This window comes from Euleptes europaea, chromosome 6 (assembly GCF_029931775.1).
Source record: "Euleptes europaea isolate rEulEur1 chromosome 6, rEulEur1.hap1, whole genome shotgun sequence".
NCBI lineage: Eukaryota > Metazoa > Chordata > Lepidosauria > Squamata > Sphaerodactylidae > Euleptes > Euleptes europaea.
The window spans coordinates 52,143,329-52,157,871 of NC_079317.1; the positions used below are offsets into that span (position 1 = coordinate 52,143,329).

The following is a 14,543-nucleotide window of genomic DNA, read 5'->3' on the forward strand; positions in this document are numbered from 1 at the left end:
AATTCATGTGTGTGTCTGCTGTTAATGGTATAGGAGCAGGGCAACCATAACAATGCATGAAGTCAAGATAATTTTTACAATAGGGTTTCCTGCGTTATTACCTACTGTTTTCCTCCATTGCAAGTTTGCTTTACTAGAAGAGCTGATCTTCAGCAGAGTTTTGCCCTTTGAAATCTACTGAAGTCTGGATTGCATTTGCCAGCTCTTTTTATTGGTATGTTTTTTTAAATGACTTGAATAGTTTTATTGACATGATTTATTATTGTTGTCTGTTTTGTTGTTGATGAAACATTTTTAGCAGGTCTGGAAGAGCAGCATACAAATTTTCTAAGTAAAAATAAATGTAAACAAGTAACACTGACATCCTTAGACACAGGAGGGTATAACTCTGCTTAGCACTGCACTGCAAAATGCAGAAAAAAAATATCGGCAAAATAGCACTGAAAATTAGCACGTACCCTAAACCTTGGTTGCGCATACAAATGGTGTGAGCACAAGCAGAACTTTGGAACTCTCTCCCCATGGAGAATCCCATTGGCATCTTCCACCAGTTAGTAAAGACTTTTTTTGTTCTGTTTGGCATTCCCAGGGTAATCACTCCTTCCTGTCCAATGTTTTAATAGTTATTTTTATGTTTTTCTGTGTGTATTTAGCCCTGGTTTTTATGGTTTTAAGGATGCGGTTTTGTTGGTTTTAATGGATTTTAAGATGCAGTTTTATTATATATTTTTAAAAAATTTGTTAGCCACCTTGGTGGACCTTATGAGGGCACAAAGGTGGGGTATAAATTTTACAAACCAAAATAAAAGTAATAGATATCTGTGTAAAAAGGCAATTTAATATTTTGAATGTGTCCAATTTTAAAGGCTCCACATTGTTCATTTTAAGAGTGATCACTTGGAAATCCACCCTGTTTTGCCTGAAAATCAGCTCTTGAAAACTGTCTTTGTGAACAAATTGCACAGGAAATTAATATATTTTTATTCCAACAAAAGCTTTTGTGAAGTAGACTCTACTTCCACAGATGCAGAAGGAATCATAGAATCATAGAGTTGGAAGGGACCACCAGGGCTATTTAGTCCAACCCCCTGCACAATGCAGGAAATTCACAACAACCTTCCTCCCACACTCCCAGTGACCCCTACTCCATGCCCAGAAGATGGCCAAAAACAAACAACAAACCACTAGAATTTCCCTGAAGGAAAATCGCTTCCTGACCCCAAAGTGATGATCGGCATTTCCCTGTAAGAGAGGGCCACAAGAGCCAAACAGTGACACAACCCTTCCTGCCCTCCCTCTCATGATCTCCTTAAGTTCACAGATTCTGCATTGCTGACAGATGGCCATCTAGCCTCTGCTTAAAAATTTCCAAAGAAGATGATCTTCAGTTGGCAGACATATAATTACATACACAAGAAAACACACGATGTGGAGAAAAACAGTTGTGAAAAGCATAGTTAAGAGTCATGAAATGGAAGAAGTCCATGTTTTGACTAAAAAAAGTTGAGACTGACGTAATCACTTTGTATAGAAAGCAGAAGAGCACTATTGACAAAATAGCAAAGAAAAATGCTTAGCCAATGGGCCTCTCGTTCCTTCTGGGAAGGAGTTTTCCCTGTGAACCGAGAAAAGGTAAGTATGTGTGATTTTCAGTTAACATAATACCAAAAAATTTACCATAAAGACAAGAGAGAGCAATAATCATCATTTGAAAAAGGGAAATAAATCATTTCTTTATATTATAGTAGCAGCACAGATTAAGGTTGAAGATTAGGAAAACTGTAGGAAAACATTGCAGAGAACCAACTGCTTGCAGAGGCTGTAGAATCTCTATCTCTGGAGATTCTTTTAGAAGGGGTTAAAAATCATGCTGTCCTCCCATTATGGGTTCAAAATTCTCTGTGAAATTGCCTCCATTATTGCACAAACATGTCATCACAATCTCCAGAATTTGGCACATGAAGATTGACTTGGGTAACTGCAGAAAGAAAAATAGACTCATTGTTATGGAAAGAAGCGACTTTTATTTCAAAGAAGGAACATCCAATTACTAGAAATGCTTTGATCATCCTACACTCTAGGCAGAGGGAGCAAATAGTGAGGAACACGAGATACAATGTTAAAAAGTGCTTACTTTTCAAGTAAAAAATAAGAGTAAAATGCTTTAGGTTAGTCAGGTAAGCCAGCAAAACCACACAGCTGCCAATCTGAAACAGGAAAATTAATTCCAGACCGGGTGATTGGTCAAAACCTGGCCATGAACAAACTTTTTTCCTAAGCCTCTAAGGTGAGATTTAAGTGGGGTGAAAGTCCATAGAACCCAGCATTTGTTATGGGTTTTTGACATTTTCTCCTATTTCCAGGCTGCAAATGAAGTCATATCGATTTGTGCGTGCAAACACACATGAAGATGCTCTGAGTGGTTGCTTACTGGGAGGGAGAATGAACAAATTTCAAGATCGTAATATAAAAGAAAGGCAATTGCCACACAATGGGACACTGTACACAATGATGCATCTCCAAGACTCCAATAAAACATAATTGAAAAGCTTTATTGAGAACAACAGCTATAGCTTCCCACTCCCACCCTTCAGCACCTAGTTGAAATAGAGTACGTTGTTCTAATGTCTCCACCCAGAAATACCTTTCAAAGTCCAACATACTGAGCACAACCCATGCCACCACCCTTCCCCATATGCAAGTTCTGTCCTGAAAGCACTGCAAGATAAAATGCAAGTGAAAAGTATCTTGTGGAGTTTTGGTCTAGCCTGGGTCACTGGTGCTTTCCTCAGTCTGATGAAGCTGCCAGAATGCAGTCAAGGGCTGTTGTACTATGTGACTGAGTTTTTCTAGCGTCTGAAAGATTGCCATGTTTGTTATGTTAGATGAGGGGAGTAGGGCTGTCAATTCGGTTCGGCCCGAACTGAAAATCAACCGAATTTCCCCTGATTCGGTGCTTTTCTGTTCGGACGGATCCGAACTCAAAACTGGCAGGCAACCGGGGGGGGGGCCGAATTCAGCGAGTTTGGGAGTTCGCGAATAAATTCGGCAAATTCGGCCGTCAGTAAGCAGCATAACCGTCAGTAAGCAGCATTCTCCTCCCCCGGCCAATCGGTGGGCAAGCGGGGTCTTCTTCTGGCCAATCAGTCAGGATTGAGTACTGGAGAAATCAGCTGATGTGCGGCCCGGCCAGGGAGAGAGAGAGAGAGAGAGCGAAATCCTCGTGTGTGTGTGTGGGGTGCTTGTGCACATTCGCTCCTTTCTGTGGCTGCAGGGGGCGCATTTTTTGGGGTACAGACACAAAACTTTCACTGGAACTTCAGATGAACCTTCTTAAGGTACCCCCCAAGTTTTGTAAACATTGGGTCAGGGGGTCCCGAGATATGGGCTCCCCCCTTTTTCTTTTCATGGCTGCAGGGGGCGCATTTTTGGGGGTACAGATCCCAAACTTTGAGCGGAGTTTCAGACCAGTGTTCTTAAGATACCCCCAAGTTTTGTGAACATTGGGTCAGGGGGTCTCGAGATATGGGCTCTCCCCCTTTCCCCTCCCCCCTTTTTCCATTTATGTGGCTGCAGGGGGCGCTTTTTTGGGGATATAGCCCCCAAACCTTTAGCATAGCTTCAGTGAATTATTCTTAAGATACTACCCAAGTTTTGTAAAGATGGGGTTCAGTGGGGGCAGAAATATCGCCTCCCCCCTTTTCTCTTTCCATGGCTGCAGGGGGCGCATTTTTGGGGGTGCAGATCCCAAACTTTGAGCGGAGTTTCAGACCAGTGTTCTTAAGATACCCCCAAGTTTTGTGAACATTGGGTCAGGGGGTCCCGAGATATGGGCTCCCCCCTTTTCTTTCCATGGCTGCAGGGGGCGCATTTTTGGGGGTACAGATCCCAAACTTTGAGTGGAGTTTCAGGCCAGTGTTCTTAAGATACCCCCCAAGTTTTGTAAACATTGGGTCAGGGGGTCTCGAGATATGAGCTCTCCCCGTTTCCCTCCCCCTTTTTCCATTTATGTGGCTGCAGGGGGCGCTTTTTTGGGGATATAGCCCCCAAACTTTTAGCATAGCTTCAGTGAATTATTCTTAAGATACTACCCAAGTTTTGTAAAGATGGGTTCAGTGGGGGCAGAAATATCGCCTCCCCCCTTTTCTCTTTCCATGGCTGCAGGGGGCGCATTTTTGGGGGTGCAGATCCCAAACTTTGAGCGGAGTTTCAGACCAGTGTTCTTAAGATACCCCCCAAGTTTTGTGAACATTGGGTCAGGGGGTCCCGAGATATGGGCTTTCCCCTTTCCCCTTTCCCCTTTCCCCTTTCCCCTATTGGGATGAATGGAGCAGCCGATCCTGTGAGCATCTCCTCTCCAGAGCAAAACGTTCCGTGTCAATTGGAATCATCTTGGATTACAGCCCCTCTTGATGGAACAGAAGACAGCCACAGTAACACCCCTTTGGGGGCTTTAATCTATAATTTTTCTCCTGTGTGTGTGTGTGTGTGTGGGAAAGCAGAGTCTGTGTGTGTGTGGGGAGGGAGCAGTTTCTGTGGGTGGGGGGGAAGCCAAAGGGGGCTTTCGTCAGTTCTGCCTGGGGTGTGTGTTCCCCCTCGAGTCTCTCGCTCCCTGGTTTGAGGGGGGAGGTTTCAGTTGTGTGTCTTCTGGTTTTTCCCTGTTGCAAAGGTGTTGTTTTACAAGGCTGAGTTGCTTTGCAAACTGTTGTCGGAGCTGGGAGCTTTGTGCGTGGGCGGCAAGCTCTGCTGAGAGATGCACATTAAGGGTGGGGGGGACCCCTTTCAGGGCCCATATCTCAGCCCCCCCCTGACCCAATCTTTACAAAACTTGGGGAGTCTTTCAATAAACGTCCTTTGAAGCTCTGCCAAAAGTTTGGGACCTCTAAGCCCAAAAATGCCCCGCCCCCAGAGCCGCGGAAAGGCGCGGTTGTGTTTTTAATGGCTTTATTCGGCCGAACTTGTTTCCGAACTTTGAATTCCCGCCGAATTGAACGGATCCGAAGTGGGGGAGTTCGGACTTCGGCATGTACCGAACCCACAAGGGCCAAATTCGGCCGAATCCGAACTGTACCGAATTTTTTTTTTTGTTGACAGCCCTAGAGGGGAGGACTATCTGTAGAAGTCTTCAGGAGGCACTGCAAGGCCATTTTATTCACCAGGGCTTTTAATGGGATATTAGGCTTTTCCACATGCTTCTTACTCCTGATTTCCTTGGCAGTCGATCCACAAGCACTGGAATCACTGTGGGCACGGTTCTTCTGCATTTTCACAGTTGTAGAGACCATTTATTTTCTTCTGCATGTGCCTTACATATTTTCAATTGTGGGTGTTGTCATCATTGGTGATGTCATCAGTGGAGTCACAGCACACACGCACTTATTTTTTATCCATGCTTATATAGCTGTATTAATATACAATTGTAATGATAGATTTAACTTTCTTTTTTTGCCTTCCCTCATGGATCTATAAGGAAAAAAGCATATCTCCTCAAGGGGAAAGAGTCTTAACTTTTTTTTTTTTAATGAAAGCTGTGAATTCAGAGAACCCACTAAACCTAAATGTTTTTTGGGGGGGTCTGTTTGTTTTAAATTGCCGTGCTCTAACTATGACTTGGCCCTGACCTGGATGGCCCAGGCTAGCCTGATCTCGTCAGATCTCAGAAGCTAAACAGGATCAGCCCTGGTTAGTATTTGGATGGGAGACCACCAAGGAATACCAGGGTTGCTGTGCAGAGGAAGGCACTGGCAAACCACCTCTGCTAGTCTCTTGCCATGAAAACCCAAAGGGGTCGCCATAAGTTGGCTGTGACTTGAAGGCACTTGACACACACACAACTATGACTTGTAAGCTGCCTTGAATCATGAGAAAATGCTTTAATTAATTAAAATACTTTCTTCTTTGGTAAGAACCTGAAGTTCTGCATAGAGGCTGAAATTGTATTAGTCCTTCAAAAGGAATCCTCCTCCTCTACAAGTTCAAGGAAGTTCCATGGAAGCTTGCAGAAGATTCAACATGTGAACAAAACCAGGACAAGAAATACTGTGTTATTGGAATAGCAGGGGGACTCATAGGCACCGTTATGTTTTACTTATAAATATTTATGGCATTTTAAAGGTATAGGGAAAACAGGGATTGGTACAAATAGCAGAATATTCATTCCATTTTTGTCTTTGGGGTGGAGTTCTTCCTGTGCCCTTTAGATGGAGCAGGCATTTGGATAAATGGAGTCTCTGAGTCTCTGGACCATACACTTTTTCAGTTCCTGCGCAGGATGGCAGGAGTGCCTAGCTGTGTAGCAGGAACTGCCCTTAGAGTAGACTTTGCACAGTGCTCATAAGAGTCTAGGCCTTGGATCAATGCCTTTAACATGAGATTGAAGATTCTTCCTTCAGTGCCTAACACCCAGGCAGGGCTTTTATATCTTGGGAATGAAGACAATTTTAGACATTCTTGGGAGAGATGCATAATTAATAGAGTTGAGTCCCTTGGCCTTTCCCTTGCTATGCTTAGGAATATGGATTACCAGGAAGCTAGGGTTGTGCATATTGATAAACTCGAACCTAAAATAAACCTGAAAAAGGTGTTTGGGGCTTCTTTTGAGTTTAATTAAAGCCAAATATTAAATTGGGAATACAGCCCAAGTCAGATCTCCGATCGCCGAATAGGTATTTGGCTTTTTTCAGCTTTGGCTTTCCCTAGGCTTTTCCCTATGGGGATTTTTAAAATGAGCTCTGGGGTGGCATTTTTGGAGGTAGAGTTCCTAAATTTTTAGGATATCTTCAATAATAATAATAATAACAAGAGTTGGTTTTTATATGTCGACTTTCTCTACCACTTAAGGGAGACTCAAACCAGCTTACAATCACCTTCCCCTCCCCTCCCCACAACACACACCCCATGAGGTGGGTGGGACTGAGAGAGGGTGACTTGCCCAAGGTCACCCAGCTGGTGTGTAGGAGTGGGGAAACAAATCCAGTTCACCAGATTAGCCTCCACCGTTCATGTGGAGGAGTGGGGAATCAAACCCAGTTCTCCAGATCGGACTCCACCACTCCAAACCGCCACTCTTAACCACTACACCATGCTGGCTCTATCCTTGCATGAACCCTGAAGTTTGGTGAAGATTGGGTCAGGGGTCCAATTTTATGGGGTCCTGAAGGGGTCGCCCCCCCTCCTTCATAGAGAAGCATTTGTAAAGTTTACACCCACCCTTTCTCCAAGAAGCTCAGGTCAGGATACCTAGTTCTCATCCAGTTTGACCCCACAAAACCCTGTAAGGTAGGCTATGCAGCAAGAAGGTCACCGGCCAAAGGAAGCACAGGGGAGATTTGAACCTGGCTCATACCATTTCTAGTCTGACAGCCAGACCAGTATAAAAAATTGGACTCCATCAAATTCAAATTAAGAAAGACCTAGAAGTTGTAGTGATTGAAGAACATAAGCCTTCACAACAGGAGGTATTATTCAAAGAAGCCTTATAGCATTATATATTCCATTCCATTTTACTAGGCAATGATTAGGCAATGCTCACAATATTGAGTCAACTTTATTATTGCAAGTGATTCAGGCAGAAAACTAAAATTGACGACTTTAAAAAAGCACTAGTGGACAGAAAGAGCACTTTTGACATATGGAAAAGAGATAAAGAATTGAACTTTTCTGAGGGCACAAAAACATTGCTTGTGATCCTGGAAGATATTTCTCATGCGGGCAATAGGAACAATGTCCTAACAAAAATCAGTTTTTTAAAGGAATGTGTAGGCTCACTCTAGCCCTATAGATATGGGCAAATTGGGTAGAAATGTATGTGTATGTGTGTGTGGGTAATGTCAGCTTGCCCTGTCTTCAGACTTGTTTTGATCATATATTTTGTGCTGCATCCTATGCAGCAGCACAGATTATGCATCCAGAGCCTATGCACAAAGTTATGCATGAAGTCATGCAGAAATTATAATTAGGCATGCTTGAGCAACTAGCATCAGGATTACATGTGGCGATGAGATCATTGGTTGATGGTTAGTTCAGAAACTTTGCCGGGTGGTGGAGCCTGTTTGCCAGGTTGCCTTCTACCTCTGTGCATGTGGGGTCAGTGGCATGTATTTGTGAAGTGAATCTCAGCTGCTACTGCTGCACACCATTACCGGATGTTAAAAGGAGGATACAATCATCCAGCCAGAGAGAGAAATACTTTCAAAAAACAAACAGGGAATGCAAAGGGTTTAAAGTTATTGCTTCATTTTCCTTTGAATTGATTGGTTTGTTTGTATTCAGACCACTTTCTTATAAAACCGTTCATGATGCAGCCATGGCTGTAGGTGACAATTCTTGTGACAGATGTTGGTAACTGTGCAGTTGTCAATAGCAGGCTGGCAGTAAGCTCACAGTTTCAATTATGCTTCTTACTGTGCAGGTGCCAGAGAGAGGAAACTGAGTGATCTGGGCACCTTAATGATCTTTCTAGTGACTAGATTTCTGGTACACAGGACTGCTAGAAAGAAAGCATATTTTTACTTCACTTTACATTTAGTAGTAGGTAGAAAGTGCCGTCATGTTCAGAGATAGTTTGCCATTGCCTGCCTCTGAGTCGCAACTCCCTTGGTGGTCTCCCATCCAAGTATGAACAAGGGCTGGCCATGCTTAGCCTCCAAGGTCTGACAAGATTGGGCTAGCCTTGGTTATCCAGGTCAGGGCACTTTATATTAAAGCACTCTATCTCTGGCTTTTTTCCATTAAATGAGGCATGTGGCAATGTGCTGCACTGATTAACAACTGATTAAAAGTGTTCCTTGGAGTGTTGGCTATGATGCCAGCTTTGTATGGCAGAGATGCTGGGATGGTGCCTTGCCAGGGTGCCCCTCTCCCGAATTGGGGGATGGGGGCACAACTGGAATTTGGGGGAGTGACCAGCAGTCACCTCACCGATCTCTGTGGAATTGTTAGTCAAGCAGCCCTGGCATCTTTTGCCTTGCAGGATTGGAGCCCTTTCCAGAAGCAGATAGAGCAGATGCCGTCGATCTTGGAATTACCTCCACTACACACATCTGAGAGGCTGAGCTCTGATTCAGGGAAGCTCATGCTGGGAACACTGTTGTCAGTCTTCACAGTACCACTGGATCTCTGGTTTGTTTGGCTGCAAGATATAGCACAGGTCCAGCGGCACCTTAAAGACTGATGACATGAAGTTCACTAGGAGCTTTCATGCTTTGCAGATCACCTCTTTACAGATTGACATGACCACCCCTCTGCAGTCTCCACCCCCTTCCCACTCATGCACTTTGCTGGCTGCTGTGTACAGCTCGCATGGAAGGGATAGTCTGAGGGGAGATGCGTTGGCTCCAGCAAGGGTGGGGCAGGGCTTTCTCTCCCCCCCCCCCACAGCACCACTGGCATCTGATGCATCGATTCATGCAAGTTGATAGTGCAGGAGCACGGGAGGTGGGCTCAGGGTGAATGGGGTGGAAGGGTGTGATACAGAAGGAGTGTGAAGGGGTGTGTCAGCCAAAATGTCTGGGGCAGCCCATCAGCTGGATTGTTCTGTTCTCTGTTCACTTTGTGGGGACAAAGTGTCAGCTGCAAACATTTTGCCTGTCTCTGGTTGTCTCTCCATGTGGCGATCAAACCAGAAGTCTTAGACATGCTATCCCAGTATTTTCCCACCAAGCCATGCCTGTCTTTGCAATGTTCTCTGCCTGGCCCCAAATGGCTAGGGCTGATGTCAGGGCTGCAGTGGAGTGCCTGATGGCAGGCCTCCTTTGCTGAAACCAGCTTGGTCCAATTTCAGAGAAAGGGATAGTGACATCAAGACTGTTATTAAATCAAATACATTTTATTTTACTTAACGTTACAAAAATAACATGAACAAACACGTATTTTCTCTTGACTTCAATGTACTATTAATTAGCAAATCTACACAGCGACAGTCAAAGCAATACTTCAGCACACAGACCGCTGTTAATAATTTAGTATTAAAAATCTACTCACAGTGGCATTGGACATGCAGTTCTACCACTTCAGAAGCCACAAGCTGAACAATTTCAGCAGTGTTTTAGCCTGTTACTAGAATTAATTTCCTGGACTTTCCTTGTGCATTTGTACCTGTGGACTAACTCCCATGCTTCCCTTCAACACCACCTATTATGGGGTGTATATAACTCATAAGCTCCCCTTCCTTCAGACTGGCATTTGAATTCCCTGTGTTGTTTGACTGTCCATTTTCTGAGGGGGAGGCAGGGAGAGTCACCCATGACCTTCAAGGGGTGGTGGTGGTGAAGCAGCTAAGCAACCGAACCAATTATGTTACTGAGGAAGAAATGAAGTCACACTCCCAGAGTATAGGAAGGTGAATGAATGTCCAGCCTGTGCTTCCCTCTTTATTTATGCCATTTTCCTGTCATTGCAAGCAACCATGGTGGCAGGACGAGTCATCAGCTAATCACACCAGTAAAAACATTTGGGCTAGAATGGTGCCTATTTGTCCCTATTTATGTTTGCCGAACTTTCTGCTGTCTGGTAAATAGAATAATAACATTACAGCCTGCTTTCTTTCCATGTTTAGTGTCATATCTTTGGCCATTCTTTTCCCCCTTACTGCTTTGCTGTGTCCACAACTTATAATGTTATTATGAGGGTCACAACAGTCTTGTGTTTGGACAATTCAGGAAAAGTACTCCATAAATGCAAGCAATAATTTTTATATTTATTCCAACAGACCAGGACTATAAGCCTTACCAGTTGTTTTGTAAAGTTTCATGAGGTAGTGATAAGGTGAAATCTACTGTTTCCCCCTTCTGCAATTTTGAAATGCAAATCAAAGCAGAACATAAAATTATCTAATGGTGAACAGTCTGCAGCATCACATATTGTTTAAATCTAACCTTTCTCTCACTACAGTCAATCAGCAATTTTCATTCACCTATTGTATATTGGACCTTGTTCTTAGGGTTGCCAACCTCCAGGTACTAGCTGGAGATCTGCTATTACAACTGATCTCCAGCTGATAGAGATCTGTTCACCTGGAGAAAATGGGTGCTTTTGCAATTTGACATTGAAGTCCCTCCCCTTCACAAACCCTGCCCTCCTCAGGCTCTGCCCCCAAAAACTTCCTGCCAGTGGTGAAGAAGGACCTGGCAACCCTACTTGTACTCTACTTACCTTGGTCATTATTTGATATTTTCAAAATTATTTGCCATAGAGAGTACATGACAGACAACATGCTTTCCTTCCCTGTGATAACAGCTGCAAACCTACAATAGATATCTGTTGTTCCAGGGGGATGAAGCTACATTCAGAGTTACAGAGGCATTGGGAATGTTCCTGGCGGGCTGCTGCCATGTAGGTCAGCTTGTAGTCAGGAGCAAACCAAGCCATGCCCCAGTAGCATTAGCAGCACTGCAAGGGCCACTCAACACAGACCAATGACAGACCAGTGATGACAACAGTTCACCTCTCCTCTTGTGCACTACCAGTCAGTCAAATGGCCTTTGAAGCTCTGCAGAAACAGCTTGGCTCAGCTTGCTCCTGGGTTGTTTTAACATTCCAACCTGCTCTGGCTACACCACTGGATTCATATGAGGACTACCCCTTTCCATGAACCAATCCTGCTTGTACTTAAAACATCAATAAACAAAATGGAGAAACCAGCACAGCTGATGTCTATATTCCATGTGTTTGACATACTGAGTGAAACCATTTGTTCATAAAAACACTACAAGTTTTGGAAGAAGCTGATCTGACAGTGTCCTAATAGGGACTCCTTGCCTTAACCGGTTATACTTCATTGTTTGGACAGAAGTGGAATTCAATTAGACATATGAACAGTCATCAGAGAAATCTGACCCAAATCCCAGACTCTCATTCTATGCATCACGATGCTCAGAAGGTTTTATTTCTTGCACTTTTTTTTTCCGTTCTACTGCCGAGCACAAGCCTTGTAAGATCAGATGTTGGTTATTCAAAATATTGTATTCACTCAGTTTCACCAGCCGATCATACTCTTCAGGATGAAATGTCATCGAATATGTGGAATAGGGAGAAGAGTCACTAGAGAGATCAACTTTGCCATCTTTCAATTGTGATTCAGAGCGTTTTACACCTAGGAAAACATTGTGATAAAGTGTAAGAATGGGATCAGAAGAACTCAAGGTCATTTATGAAGTTTCCATAGAACACACAAATACACACACAGAGAATTATTTAGAAATTTGTGGAGGGGGAATTTTTATGTGTGAAATTGTCCTGTTTAACTGAAGACACTTTAAAAGCTGAATTTCTAAATGTTCTTAGGCCTAATGAGCATTGTTAGTTGTACTATATTCAGGGGCATCCGGTCCACTAGGCAGCCCTAGGCAATCACCTAAGATGCCAGAGGTGTAAGGGTACCAACCACACTTTTGCCACCTCGTACCTCCCTACAATGTCTGGGTCTGCCACAGCAAATGGTTGCCCGGGAGGCACACGCCGGTGTCAGTGGGGAGCCGTGGGGAGCCTTTTCTTCCTCCCTCCATTGTGCGTGTGTGATGGGGGGAGAGCTGGGCTGGCCCTCTTTCTCCTTCCCTTGCAGCTGCACTTGAGGGTGAGAATGGCAGATGGTGACCTCCTACCCTGCCCTGGTGTGCGAAGGGTGGGTGATTCCTCGCCTCAGTGCTGCTGTACATGGGAGCGTGAAAAAGGTGGGCGCGCTCCACCTTACCACGGTGAGGGGAGCAGGGGAGACAAGAGCAAGTGGGGCAGAAGATGAGAGCAAGCAGGATGGTCTTTGCTTCCTAGGTCCCCCAAAGTCTTTGGGCTTCTATGCATAATGTTATGAAATTAGGGTCCTTAAAAATTGTATAAGAGACATGTAGCTACTACCCTGCTGTGGGTAGGGGAGATGCTTTCTCAGGGTCCCAGCATCAAAGTAAGGAAGTGAGTTTTCCCATCTGTACCCATGCTGAACTTCTACTCTGCAGTGAATTTTACTGATCACAATAAAGAAGACTATCCAAATTACATTCCCAATATAGCCAATGTGGAGAAATGCATTCCATTTGGTGGCTACAAACCCCCCACATTCATTTTAAAACATTTCTCTGTTGGCACAAGAACAGTAGAGACATTAATTGCTTTCAAGCATGCCCCATACCTTTGATGGCTCTCCCAAGCACCCACCAGTACTTAAGACAATCAAAACTGCTGCTTCCATAATAGGACCCATGGCTTGCAAAGTGATTGGCCCCAGCACCCCATGGGAAGGAAAATGGCCCTGGAAAAGAGCCAAACCCTCCACATTGCCCTGGCCACCCCCACCCCCCCCCAGAAGGGTGGGGGGGAAGAAGCAATCTGCCTTCCCAGCCCCTATCCCAAAGGAGGGAGGAAAAGGGAGGCAAATGCTTGCCCAGCTGGATGGGCGCCACCTCCCCTTCACCAGGTGAGTTGCTCAGGGCTAGGCAAGCATCACCTGCCCCTCACATGATGGCGAGTGAAGCACTGCTTCCCATTCACTGTGCAAGTCACGAGTGAGCCATACAAGGGGACTGGGGAGGCACTGCCTTCCCCACACTGTGTGAAAGCTAGGTGGGTGCCACTTTCCCTTCATCATTTGAGTGCCTTGTGAGAGATGGGCGGGTCCTGCCATTCACTGGGTGAAGGCCAGGAGCAGCACTTCTGCCACTGAGCTGGCCCAGCCCAGGTGTGTGTGTGTGTGTGTGTGTGTGTGTGTGTGTGTGGAGGGGGCACTATAATATCTACTGGTGGACACAATGGCCTGTCTGCCTCTGACCCCATGGTAGCCATTTTGTGATTGTTCCCCGCAAGAGCTGTTTTTGTGGTAGCATTGACTCACTGTTCATAAAATTCTAAAAGTACTCATAGGCTCAACAAGATTGGGGACCCCCGGTTTAGACTGTAAGCTTCTCAAGCAGGTACCTGCCTTTTTTGTTATGCCACTTTGTAAGTCACCATTTACTGTGATGGTGCAACAACAACAGCAATGTAATAATAATAATAGTTGACAGCATACCAGGTGAAGTATAATAGCGAAAGGTGTCATTCACTTGTGGAAAAAATAATAATATGGGTGCTTCTGAATTCTCTGCGTCTTCAAATAAATAACATTCCTTAAGACTGTTTTTGTCCTCTTCACTTAGTACAGCTTTGGGAAATGGGATTCCTTGCTCTGCACAGTACTTGCATGTCTGTTCCAGGTTCTACATAAACAAATAGAATACGGATAAGAATATGAGGATTACATTGCCAGATCCAACAGCAATGGACTTCAGGCAGAACATATGATGGGAAAGAAGACTGAACAATCACACTAATGAACATTTAGGTTGCAGATGACAGTTGTAAGGAAAGGCTAACCTAGAATTAAGTATTCTGAAACTAGACTTCAAAACTAGAACAACTAGAAGTCTGCAAAACTTCGAGGAAAGGTTTAAAGAGCCACAAGAGCCAGTGTGGTATAGTGGTTAAGAGTGGTGGACTCTAATCTGGAAAACTGGGTTTGATTCCCCACTTCTCCACATGAAGCCTGCTGGGTGACCTTGGGGTAGTCACAGTTCTCT

At 44.5% G+C, this 14,543-nt stretch overlaps 1 protein-coding gene across 1 annotated transcript in view; it reads right to left on the reverse strand.

Moving 5' to 3' along the window:
• Positions 1–11,855: 11,855 nt before the first annotated feature.
• The window catches only part of LOC130479489 (cytosolic phospholipase A2 epsilon-like), a 48,333-nt gene continuing 45,645 nt past the window's right edge, over positions 11,856–14,543 (reverse strand). Inside the window, exons 17-18 of the mRNA XM_056851888.1 lie at positions 13,997–14,183; positions 11,856–12,091 (exon numbers count right to left, since the gene is read on the reverse strand). Of these exons, the coding sequence (XP_056707866.1) occupies positions 11,856–12,091; positions 13,997–14,183 (423 nt within the window). The remainder of the gene's footprint in view (positions 12,092–13,996; positions 14,184–14,543) is intronic.